At 36.6% G+C, this 13,442-nt stretch overlaps 1 protein-coding gene and 1 long non-coding RNA gene across 2 annotated transcripts; both read left to right on the top strand.

Annotated features, from left to right (window-relative positions):
- Positions 1–4,227: 4,227 nt before the first annotated feature.
- On the top strand, positions 4,228–7,300 carry LOC140145545 (uncharacterized). Its single transcript, XR_011858091.1, has 3 exons — positions 4,228–4,475; positions 5,775–6,019; positions 7,205–7,300. It is a non-coding gene; the product is annotated as an uncharacterized lncRNA (long non-coding RNA).
- A 1,144-nt stretch (positions 7,301–8,444) lies between these two features.
- LOC140145546 (uncharacterized) lies at positions 8,445–12,188 on the top strand (the record flags this gene model as incomplete). Its single annotated transcript, XM_072167252.1, has 6 exons — positions 8,445–8,692; positions 8,889–9,134; positions 9,291–9,536; positions 10,245–10,361; positions 11,274–11,395; positions 12,042–12,188. Coding segments are annotated over exons 2-6 (714 nt in total), but the record flags the coding sequence as incomplete, so codon positions are not given.
- Positions 12,189–13,442: the final 1,254 nt, after the last annotated feature.

The following is a 13,442-nucleotide window of genomic DNA, read 5'->3' as shown; positions in this document are numbered from 1 at the left end:
TTTTAGATTGGCAAAACCAGTAATTGGACACAGGTTTACGAATATAACAGTCAACACTGATCCAGCCCTTCCTTCCGCTGTTGTCACATGGAATGACACCATTGCTGCCACTGATAATTCTGGTAACGTCACACTGACGTCGAACTATGATCCTGGAAATACCTTCCTTATTGGTGTTACTGATGTGGTGTATACTGCGGTTGACTCAAGCGGCAACACACAAACCGCCATTTTTATTATTACCGTAGAAGGTAATTACGGTATATTTAAAAGGGTATTTCGTGATTCACAGCTTCATCCCCCACTTTATTCAAAAAAAAGTTGAGATTTTTATACCACCGGAAACCTCTGGCTACAGAATGTTTATATACCGTACCAAAAATTTCTTGCAGATTAATTCGTTTAGCAAAATATAAAAATTGTCAAATTTGAATTTCGTTCTGGTATACCAGAACGAAATTACAACAGTGGCCTATGGAGCAGTGTCATATGCATAAGTCACAAACGCAAAATCGGAATCAACTGAAATTTTGGGAATAAGCTTTTTTCGTGGATATCTACTGAAAAATGTCATAAAAATGGGATGCTAGGATCATGAAATCTTCCTTTAATAATCAACATTTGTTTCTGAAATGATATCTTACACAAATGAAGAGCTTTGATGCAAAACCCCTTACACCCACTTTTGACTTTTTGAGAAAAACAGCTTTTTTCAATTGTGCAAGTATGGTTTATTCGATTTGATTCAATTTGGGTTCGGATAAAGTGTTGATGAATAGAAACTAAAAGAATAGGTTTGGTACAATTTTCAAGCCGTCCTATTTATTTTATTATTACTTTAATATTGCGCCTCTTGTGGATGTAAGGGCTTTTGCAACAAAATAAATTTACCCCTTTTCTAGAAACCACCTTTGCAATCAAATTTGTGCCCATTTGTTTGCACTACTTTATGTAACTTGACTAACGCTTTCAAAATCAAAAAGAAAAATTGAAATATCTCATTTACTTTTTTAATTATGAATTTTTAATTAAATCCGGGAAAATGACATTTTTGAGCATTTCAGAAGCTACAGCTTTCGTTAATTACAATGATTTTTTTCAAACATAGTGACCCCAAAACAATTCCTTTTGGTTTTAATAGTTGAAGAACATTCAAGGCTATCATTATACATCAAAAATTAGTTTCCTGAAATTTTATGTTCATTTTAAGTTCAGATTTCCGGAAATTCCCTAAGATTTCCCAAACGGGAAATATACGATATTTCCGGAAGGTCAAACAACCACCAAAATGTGTATTTTTACCCACACTATAATGTCATGTCAATAACTCAATTTCGGCCAAAAGTGGATGTAAGGGGTTTTGAAACAAAGCTCTTCAAATGTAAATACTCTGACTCAATATGTTTATTAAACATTGTTTAAAGAATTGCTGCTACAAATTGACGTCTTTCATGGTCAATGAATTTTGAAATGATGAAAATATCATATATTTTAAAAACGAGGTGATATTCTAGAATTCCCATTTGAAATTTCGTTTCAAATCTTTTAGATTGGCAAAACCAGAAATCGAACACAGATGTACCAATATAACAGTAAACACTGATCCAGACTTACCTTCCGCTGTTGTCACATGGAATGACACAATTGCAGTTAATGATAATTCCGGTAACGTCACACTGACATCAAACTATGCATCCGGTGATACGTTCTTTGTGGGTAATACTGATGTGGTGTATACTGCGACTGACTCAAGCGGCAACGTTCAAACCGTCATTTTTCTCGTGCCAGTAAAAGGTTATTATGATTTAGCATTTGTTTCTACAAGTATAATATTATTATCCAAAATTCACTCTCTATGTCAAACATCTTGAGTATACGAATCGATAAAATTATGTTATGTAATTTGCTTCAAACATTCAGATTGGAGAAGGCCAATTATCCAGCCTACGTAATTGAATAATTAGGCATATTGATTAAAACACAGGACGAGGCAATCGATCTATCGGCTTTGTCCAAGGGATCACACTAAATTCACTTTTTATTTTTGGAAAATATTTACTTTTAGAAGATAATGAATTAGCTTTTCCTTTTTGCCTCTTGAAAAATGAATAAACCATTACAAAAAAAATCAATTATGGCTCGTCGTATATTTAAGATAAACGGTTCAAAACAGACCATTACCAGAAATAATCAATGTCTTATTGAGATATGGTTTGGTATGTTGGTCGCTTGGAGGGGCTTGACCCTAGCCTCCGGGGTCTTCTGTTTTGAACCCTTTTAGTCTGTTAAAATGTTGGTATTTATACAGCGCCTTTCACATGTGCACATGTATCAAAGCGCTTTACATTTATTCCACTGTCATTAGAACATGTCAGCTGCAATATAATGCCCAAGGCATGCTCATACCTTTGGGCGGCGCTTAATGGCCAATATTCATAAGAGCTCCCCCCGGGAGCTCCCCATATCACCAAGTTGGCAAGTAAGGTAAAGCGCCTTGCCCAAGAGCACAACACGATGGCAGAGCCCGTACCGCTGCACTAACGTGCCCCCAACAACAATAAGTATTAGATAAAATCTTTTCTAATACTAATATTGTTAACAGACTGTAAACCTTCCAAAGTGTCTTAACGCAGGGACGTGTGTAGTCCGGACCGGACATGTTAGTGCAATTAAGTGCATTAGTCAAAATAATCGTACTTTATAAACCATATACCGTAAAAATTTGATAGTTAGCATATGAGCTTACTATCGAGCGCTTCTGAAAACATGAAATTGTACCAAAGTCCGGCGCTTTACCAACTGAGCTAATGGGGTTGAAACACACATTTGCAGGTTTACTTATTCGTATATATATAAATAAGGGTATCGATAGTAAGCACATATGCTATCTATCGAGTTTTTACGGTAGTCGTGTACAGCTATCAATTTATCATCCCTATCATAATTATTGATTAGACGTTTTCTGTGTTTTAATATTAGTGAACTGTGAACCAACGTGTCTTAACGGAGGTACGTGTGTAGGTCCAAGAAAATGCAATTGCTCAAATGGATATACTGGACCAAGATGTCATATAGGCGAGTATAGAATGGTACTTAGGGACCGTTCACAAACAATGGTTGGGGGGCCTGATGCAAAACAATTCATCGGAAAAAAATTTCGGCTCCCATCCTCCTTTTTCAGATCTCAAAATTTCAGGGCCCCCCTTTTTGACATGAATATTATTATGGGTCAACCCCATAGAAAGCGTCCGTATAAACTCAATTTTCCCAGGAAAATTTGTGGTCATTTTTTCAGCCCCCCCCCCCCAGGAGGGTCAAAACTTTTAAGGGCTCCCTTTTTTGTATCAGACACCCCTAACAATTGTTTGTGAACGTCACTTAGTGGTTTAATTTGGGTTTAATCGGTCCCGGGATCGAATCGGTCGTCCTGAGGGCATATTACCAGAGGATGCGGGGAAGGGTTCTACTACGAAAGTATAGAGCAAACATGTATACATAGCAAATTTATTTTCGGCTATAAATTCCACTGACATGAGTTTGTCACCTGATTTTCTGCTTAATCTGATTACATTCTCCCTAATATAATTCCACAACAGCTAAATAAAATCATCATAAATTATTACCCTATCTAGAAAGGATGAATCTACGATTAGCTGTCATTCTGGTGTACTCACAAGCGTTTTAGCATGCCGGATGAAAAACCTTACATGGAATTGGCACCCTTCGCAGGACGACGGTTAATTTCATATTGTATTGACTCGTGAACACGATCAGTGTCCCACTCTTACACTCTCCTCTGATCTTCCAGTAGAGTATTCATGATTTTTCCAGCCTAGGGTGCAAAGCGATTTTCAGGGGAAAATTGACGAAAATAACAAATTATTGTCAAAACAGGCATACAATAAAATTCCGACCATCAGCATCCTATAGGTTTGGCAAAAGTGAGCCAATATGTTCCACAAGGACGGAGGGGGAAGGAGTTGCACACTCTTCCCCCACTTGGCTACGCTGTATCTTCCCCCTTTCCTGTCTCTATCCCCATCTAAGTCACAAGCTCTCCTATTTGTCTGACCTTTTCTTCTTTGTTCATTGACTTTCACTTATTCTTTCATTTATTCATTAATTTATTCACTGCAATTCATTGTGCAATCAAGTATCGTATTCGTATCTTTCTTGTTCATTGCTCTATTAGATTCTTACTTTTTGAAATTTCGTTTCAAATCTTTTAGATTGGCAAAAACCAGTAATCGAACACAGGTTTACAAATATAACAGTCAACACTGATCCAGACTTACCTTCCGCTGTTGTCACATGGAATGAAACCATTGCAGTCACTGATAATTCTGGTAACGTCACACTGACGTCGGACTATGATCCTGGAAATACCTTCCTTATTGGTGTTACTGATGTGGTGTATACTGCGGTTGACTCAAGCGGCAACACACACACCGCCATTTTTATTATTACCGTAGAAGGTAATTACGGTATATTTAAAGGGTATTTCGTGATTCACAGCTTCATCCCCCACTTTATTCAAAAAAAAGTTGAGATTTTTATACCACCGGAAACCTCTGGCTACAGAATGTTTATATACCGTACCAAAAATTTCTTGCAGATTAATTCGTTTAGCAAAATATAAAAAATTGTCAAATTTGAATTTCGTTCTGGTATACCAGAACGAAATTACAACAGTGGCCTATGGAGCAGTGTCATATGCATAAGTCACAAACGCAAAATCGGAATCAACTGAAATTTTGGGAATAAGCTTTTTTCGTGGATATCTACTGAAAAATGTCATAAAAATGGGATGCTAGGATCATGAAATCTTCCTTTAATAATCAACATTTGTTTCTGAAATGATATCTTACACAAATGAAGAGCTTTGATGCAAAACCCCTTACACCCACTTTTGACTTTTTGAGAAAAACAGCTTTTTTCAATTGTGCAAGTATGGTTTATTCGATTTGATTCAATTTGGGTTCGGATAAAGTGTTGATGAATAGAAACTAAAAGAATAGGTTTGGTACAATTTTCAAGCCGTCCTATTTATTTTATTATTACTTTAATATTGCGCCTTTTGTGGATGTAAGGGCTTTTGCAACAAAATAAATTTACCCTTTTCTAGAAACCACCTTTGCAATCAAATTTGTGCCCATTTGTTTGCACTACTTTATGTAACTTGACTAACGCTTTCAAAATCAAAAAGAAAAATTGAAATATCTCATTTACTTTTTTAATTATGAATTTTTAATTAAATCCGGGAAAATGACATTTTTGAGCATTTCAGAAGCTACAGCTTTCGTTAATTACAATGATTTTTTTCAAACATAGTGACCCCAAAACAATTCCTTTTGGTTTTAATAGTTGAAGAACATTCAAGGCTATCATTATACATCAAAAAATTAGTTTCCTGAAATTTTATGTTCATTTTAAGTTCAGATTTCCGGAAATTCCCTAAGATTTCCCAAACGGGAAATATACGATATTTCCGGAAGGTCAAACAACCACCAAAATGTGTATTTTTACCCACACTATAATGTCATGTCAATAACTCAATTTCGGCCAAAAGTGGATGTAAGGGGTTTTGAAACAAAGCTCTTCAAATGTAAATACTCTGACTCAATATGTTTATTAAACATTGTTTAAAGAATTGCTGCTACAAATTGACGTCTTTCATGGTCAATGAATTTTTGAAATGATGAAAATATCATATATTTTAAAAACGAGGTGATATTCTAGAATTCCCATTTGAAATTTCGTTTCAAATCTTTTAGATTGGCAAAAACCAGAAATCGAACACAGATGTACCAATATAACAGTAAACACTGATCCAGACTTACCTTCCGCTGTTGTCACATGGAATGACACAATTGCAGTTAATGATAATTCCGGCAACGTCACACTGACATCAAACTATGCATCCGGTGATACGTTCTTTGTGGGTAATACTGATGTGGTGTATACTGCGACTGACTCAAGCGGCAACGTTCAAACCGTCATTTTATCGTGACAGTAAAAGGTTATTATGATTTAGCATTTGTTTCTACAAGTATAATATTATTATCCAAAATTCACTCTCTATGTCAAACATCTTGAGTATACGAATCGATAAAATTATGTTATGTAATTTGCTTCAAACATTCAGATTGGAGAAGGCCAATTATCCAGCCTACGTAATTGAATAATTAGGCATATTGATTAAAACACAGGACGAGGCAATCGATCTATCGGCTTTGTCCAAGGGATCACACTAAATTCACTTTTTATTTTTGGAAAATATTTACTTTTAGAAGATAATGAATTAGCTTTTCCTTTTGCCTCTTGAAAAAATGAATAAACCATTACAAAAAAAAATCAATTATGGCTCGTCGTATATTTAAGATAAACGGTTCAAAACAGACCATTACCAGAAATAATCAATGTCTTATTGAGATATGGTTTGGTATGTTGGTCGCTTGGAGGGGCTTGACCCTAGCCTCCGGGGTCTTCTGTTTTGAACCCTTTTAGTCTGTTAAAATGTTGGTATTTATACAGCGCCTTTCACATGTGCACATGTATCAAAGCGCTTTACATTTATTCCACTGTCATTAGAACATGTCAGCTGCAATATAATGCCCAAGGCATGCTCATACCTTTGGGCGGCGCTTAATGGCCAATATTCATAAGAGCTCCCCCCGGGAGCTCCCCATTTCACCAAGTTGGCAAGTAAGGTAAAGCGCCTTGCCCAAGAGCACAACACGATGGCAGAGCCGTACCCCTGCTCTAACGTGCCCCCCACAACAATAAGTATTAGATAAAATCTTTTCTAATACTAATATTGTTAACAGACTGTAAACCTTCCAAAGTGTCTTAACGCAGGGACGTGTGTAGTCCGGACCGGACATGTTAGTGCAATTAAGTGCATTAGTCAAAATAATCGTACTTTATAAACCATATACCGTAAAAATTCGATAGTTAGCATATGAGCTTACTATCGAGCGCTTCTGAAAACATGAAATTGTACCAAAGTCCGGCGCTTTACCAACTGAGCTAATGGGGTTGAAACACACATTTGCAGGTTTACTTATTCGTATATATATAAATAAGGGTATCGATAGTAAGCACATATGCTATCTATCGAGTTTTTACGGTAGTCGTGTACAGCTATCAATTTATCATCCCTATCATAATTATTGATTAGACGTTTTCTGTGTTTTAATATTAGCAAACTGTGAACCAACGTGTCTTAACGGAGGTACGTGTGTAGGTCCAAGAAAATGCAATTGCTCAAATGGATATACTGGACCAAGATGTCATATAGGCGAGTATAGAATGGTACTTAGGGACCGTTCACAAACAATTGTTGGGGGCCTGATGCAAAACAATTCATCGGAAAAAATTTCGGCTCCCATCCTCCTTTTTTCAGATCTCAAAATTTCAGGGCCCCCTTTTGACATGAATATTATTATGGGTCAACCCCATAGAAAGCGTCCGTATAAACTCAATTTTCCCAGGAAAATTTGTGGTCATTTTTTTCAGCCCCCCCAGGAGGGTCAAAACTTTAAGGGCTCCCTTTTTTGTATCAGACACCCCTAACAATTGTTTGTGAACGTCACTTAGTGGTTTAATTTGGGTTTAATCGGTCCCGGGATCGAATCGGTCGTCCTGAGGGCATATTACCAGAGGATGCGGGGAAGGGTTCTACTACGAAAGTATAGAGCAAACATGTATACATAGCAAATTTATTTTCGGCTATAAATTCCACTGACATGAGTTTGTCACCTGATTTTCTGCTTAATCTGATTACATTCTCCCTAATATAATTCCACAACAGCTAAATAAAAATCATCATAAATTATTACCCTATCTAGAAAGGATGAATCTACGATTAGCTGTCATTCTGGTGTACTCACAAGCGTTTTAGCATGCCGGATGAAAAACCTTACGGGAATTGGCCCCCTTCGCAGGACGACGGTTAATTTCATATTGTATTGACTCGTGAACACGATCAGTGTCCCACTCTTACACTCTCCTCTGATCTTCCGGTAGAGTATTCATGATTTTTCCAGCCTAGGGTGCAAAGCGATTTTCAGGGGGAAAATTGACGAAAATAACAAATTATTGTCAAAACAGGCATACAATAAAATTCCGACCATCAGCATCCTATAGGTTTGGCAAAAGTGAGCCAATATGTTCCATTAGGACGGAGGGGAAGGAGTTGCACACTCTTCCCCACTTGGCTACGCTGTATCTTCCCCCTTTCCTGTCTCTATCCCCATCTAAGTCACAAGCTCTCCTATTTGTCTGACCTTTTCTTCTTTGTTCATTGACTTTCACTTATTCTTTCATTTATTCATTAATTTATTCACTGCAATTCATTGTGCAATCAAGTATCGTATTCGTATCTTTCTTGTTCATTGCTCTATTAGATTCTTACTTTTTTGAAATTTCGTTTCAAATCTTTTAGATTGGCAAAAACCAGTAATCGAACACAGGTTTACAAATATAACAGTCAACACTGATCCAGACTTACCTTCCGCTGTTGTCACATGGAATGAAACCATTGCAGTCACTGATAATTCTGGTAACGTCACACTGACGTCGGACTATGATCCTGGAAATACCTTCCTTATTGGTGTTACTGATGTGGTGTATACTGCGGTTGACTCAAGCGGCAACATACAAACCGCCATTTTTATTGTTACTGTGGAAGGTAATTACGGTATATTTAATAATCAACATTTATTTTTGAAATGATATCTTACACAAATTTAAATACTCTACGTCAATATGTTTATAGAATTGCTTCTGCAAATTGACGTCTTTCATGGTCAATGAATTATTGAAATGATCATATCTTTTAAATACGAGGAAATATTTTAGAATTCCCATTTGAAATTTCGTTTTAGATTGGCAAAAACCAGAAATCGAACACAGGTTTACCAATATAACAGTCAACACTGAACCAGACTTACCTTCTGCTGTCGTTACATGGAATGACACCATTGCAGTCACTGATAATTCTGGTAACGTCACACTGACATCAAACTATGGATCAGGAGATACGTTCTTTATGGGTAATACTGATGTGGTGTATACTGCGACTGACTCAAGCGGCAACGTTCAAACCGTCATTTTTACCGTAACAGTAAAAGGTAAAATTATGATTTAGCATTTGTTTCTACAAGTATAATATTATTATCCTAAAAGAAAATTCACTCTGTGTCAAACAACTTGAGTATACGAATCGATGTCTTTCATGATCATTGACCAAATAAAATTTTGTTATGTAATTTGCTTCAAACATTCAGATTGGAGAAGGCCAATTATCCAGCACAAGTTTACCAATATAATAGTCAACAATGAACCTGGTTTACCATCTGCCGTTGTTACTTGGAATGACAACATCATAGCTACTGATAATTCTGGGAATGTAACAGTGATGTCAAGCTCTCACCCTATGGATACATTCCTCATTGGGAGCACCGAGGTGGTATATACTGCAACAGACCCAAGCGGCAATTGTGAAAACGTCACATTTAATGTGACTGTGTATGGTAACTCTGACTAACATTGCTTTTGAAATAATGTATATAAGATAAAGGATTATATGGTTACATTGAATAAACACGATACCCTGGTCTACGGTAAAACCATAAAACCTCGTCTACAAGCATATAGAGTGCTTTTGATGAACGCTGAATTAATCCAGACCCCATTCATCGACAAAATTATAATAATATGGAATTTGAGCGAATTAATTACCGATATACTAACATATACAAACAAGTACTATTGTAAGACCAATCTATTGTATTGACATATTTACGACTGTCTCGTTTTAATTTAGTTTTCATCAAAAACACACTATATGCTTGTAGACGAGGTTTTACGGTATACTGTTAACATAGTTAACATTGGCAACAATATAGTAATATGGGAATAGAAGACCAGAAGCAAAGCGGATTTGTACTATAATAGTCCGTATATCTTCCTCAAGTCAGTAAAGTAAAATCAAATTTTGAGATTTTCTCAAAAAGTGTTCAATTTTTGAAGGAATCTGTTGTGATAGTTGGATTTCTTGCATCATTTCCTTTCTGAAAATGTATAATTTTATATACTTCTCATCATTACATTTAAAGATACAAAAAAAACAATAGCTAAATTACTGACTCGAGAAAGGTATACAGACTAAAGTGGTAAAACAAACAGCAGCAGCAACAACAACAACAATCATGATATATTTGATTTCATTTCATTTTCAGCTGCATGTCCGATGAGTTTTGCTACCGTTAAATTTCAAAACCTAACTTGGCCTTTAACGCCTGCTGAAAACCAATCAGTTCCTTCCAGTGAAAGATGTGATGTAAACACCGAGAAACGTAAGATTAAAATCCTAAACTGTTGTAGAAATGTTTTTGAATGAGAAAACATCACATCACATTAGCTAGACAACAAAATGTCGACAATGTCACTGTGTGTATTTCCTTACGACTTTTGTTCAAGGAAAAATGATGTAAATATTGAACAAAAATCAGCAGCAACCCGGGTACAATATAATGGCGGTGCGTTTTTATGTCTTTCACAAAAGAGCAATTTACAAGATTGCGTGTTGTTTGTCCCTTCACTTGTTTCAAAAATCGCACCTTATGATTCATCTTTATCCGGAATAAAGATGGACAGAGCGTCCGTCTAGAGATCGGAAGGTCGTGGTTCGAATCCCATGCCGCACATTCCTCTTTTTTTTTCAAGTTGGGTTGTGTCCCGGGGTTGTGTGCCGGTCGGGATTTGTGTTTAATTGTCGTCTTGTTTAATTGTAACACTTTGGGTTGGTAAACTGTTCTTTCTTTCTCATTAATTATATTCAGTTTCCTCCTGTAGCGATCAATCGTTCCCCATTGTGTTTATTTGTTCTTGTGCAGGGGGCGTATCCCATTACCTACTTTACTTGTATTATGTCAAAGAAACGATTAAGCTTCAGTAATAATGATCTCTTGTACTTGTGAAATTGCGTAATATTTCTTTGTGTGTATTGTATACCTCGACTGCTTACTATACCCAGTTTTAACCAGCGTTTATCAGTGGGAGCTGGTAGCCTAATGGATAGAGCGTCCGTATAGAGATCGGAAGGTCGTGGGTTCGAATCCCATGCCGGCACATTCCCTTGCTCTTTTTCTAGTTGGCTTGTGTGCCGGTCGGGATTTGTGTTTATTTGTTGTCTTTTTTAATTGTAACACTTTGGGTTGGTAAACTGTTCTTTCTTTCTTTCATGATTTTTGCCCTTTTAATTGCAGGTGGTGAAGGCATAGCGCTACGTATTTGCAAACCTGATGAAAAGAGGGGGGCTATTTGGTTGAATGCAACCTTTGAAGGATGTGGGAATGAAGACGAACCCGATCTACATGAACTATCTGAGGTAATTTATATATTGCACATTATAACTTAGAGGCTCAATGGTTAATATAGAAACTGGTGGAAGAAGTGACATTAAGGTTAGCAACTATTTTAAACTGTTGCGATTTGGTAGTTCACAACATCTTGCAAATGGTAGTGAGCTTTGACAAAAATTGCATTGATCATTTCATAGCGACTCTGTAGAAGAATTCAAATATCACAGATATACTTTTGGAAATCCTGTGGTTCTTGAGTAAAGAGGGCTGAAACAACAACACTTTTGTAAAACGTACGTAACTCATTCACAACAATAAATCAAGTCTTAGACCAAGTTTTCAAAGTATATGATTTGTAGAATGAACTTTTGAAAAACATCAAAGTGTTCTTTTTCAATAATATATTGATTTAGATAATGAAAATTGATTTTTCCCGATTCGACCAACAATACCCAGTCTACCCTTAAGTGCTCTGGGCCAACTTTGCACCAATATAATATTGGTCTCAAGATGCCAATATGCTAATACGTTGTATAAAACTTTATGATTTTACACCATGCTCCATAATTAACCAAATATTTCCTGCTTCTACTGCGTGTTTATATACAACATGTTGTGTCATTGAAAATATGAGTACAATGTTTTGCTTGTTTTTTACCTTGTATGTGCTAGACTACAGTTGTAGAAAGCAATGTTGTCAATGTAGCTGAGGCACTGAATAGTGTTACACAGGACTTAGAGAGCCTGACAGCGAGTAGTATTGAAGATGTAGCTGCAACTTTTCAAAGTATTGTAGACGTCGGATCTGCTGAACCGGAGGTACATGTACAATAACTAAAATGCACTATGTATATCATTTACAGTCACGAGATACAATAACAATACAATGATGAAGACATGAGCGCAAGAAGACCGTAAGTCCACTTGGCCCCTCAACATGTATACACTAAAGTTACGTATAGTTTCTTAGGGTTATATGTAATACATGTTCCAGGGTCAAAACCTCATGAAAGGTTGTGAAAGATCTGTTTAGCCCCTGACCATATATTAAACATTATCAAACTATACGAAACTATACGCACCTTTAGTGTATACATGTTGAGGAACCAAGTGGACTTACGGTTTTCTTGCGCTCAGGTCTTCAATTGCAGTGTTACAATCGATGTTACATTTCTCGGAATTTTGTAGTTTAATAAAATGATCAATTTTATGTATTACTCTTTCCAACCCTTGGTCTTTTCGTATCACTCCACACTGGACAGTGTACTTCGGTTATATTTATAAATGCACTTTTATAAATACGCACGTGACCACCTCCGCGCTGCCATAACAGCTTATAGACAGTAAGTCTCGAAGTGACCTTCTACATAGCGAGTGGTCTTCCTATACATTTGAACGCAAAGGTGGAACAACATGAGCCTGCTGTGCAGCAAAATTGTCTATTTTGTACAACTTTGTGATTATATTGTAAACGTTTCCATCGTTGAATATTTTATCCGTCGTGAAATGCTGTTTTTGATAACATATTACAAATTCAGAATTGCAAAATGTGTAATAATTCTGCAACTCAATTAATACTTAAATTTGATGATATTTATCTACAGAGTTCCTATCCCTTTCTGTATAGTGGTCAATGCATAAGGATTTAGTCACGCTTGCTGGTCTTGGTATGTCGTGCCCATGGGTCACGTGCGTATTTATAAAAGCGCGTTTATAAATATAACCGAAGTACACTGCTGGAGCAGACTCTTGCTGCTACATATTCGTTTGTGTATGGTTTTGTATTGGACACAAATCTGTTCATCCTAGGTAACCACTGATAAACAGTATCCTACCAATCATTAGGGATTTTTCGAGGTTCACGACGGATGGTTCTGTGACGGTAAAACACCAAATGTTGTATTCATCAACTTCGTTAGCGTCGTCGTCCAAATTCTACAACACGCGAAGAGTCTGACACCCGTTGTTTTACCGTCGCAGAACCATCCGTCGTGGAAATCGAAAACTCCCTTTGAAATCCATCACGAGATTGTAATGTCACTCACTCCCGTACTCAACGCTGTGCTATATACA

The sequence above is a fragment of the Amphiura filiformis genome, unplaced genomic scaffold, assembly GCF_039555335.1.
Source record: "Amphiura filiformis unplaced genomic scaffold, Afil_fr2py scaffold_381, whole genome shotgun sequence".
Taxonomy (NCBI): Eukaryota; Metazoa; Echinodermata; class Ophiuroidea; order Amphilepidida; family Amphiuridae; genus Amphiura; species Amphiura filiformis.
This window is presented reverse-complemented; position numbering and strand designations above follow the sequence as displayed.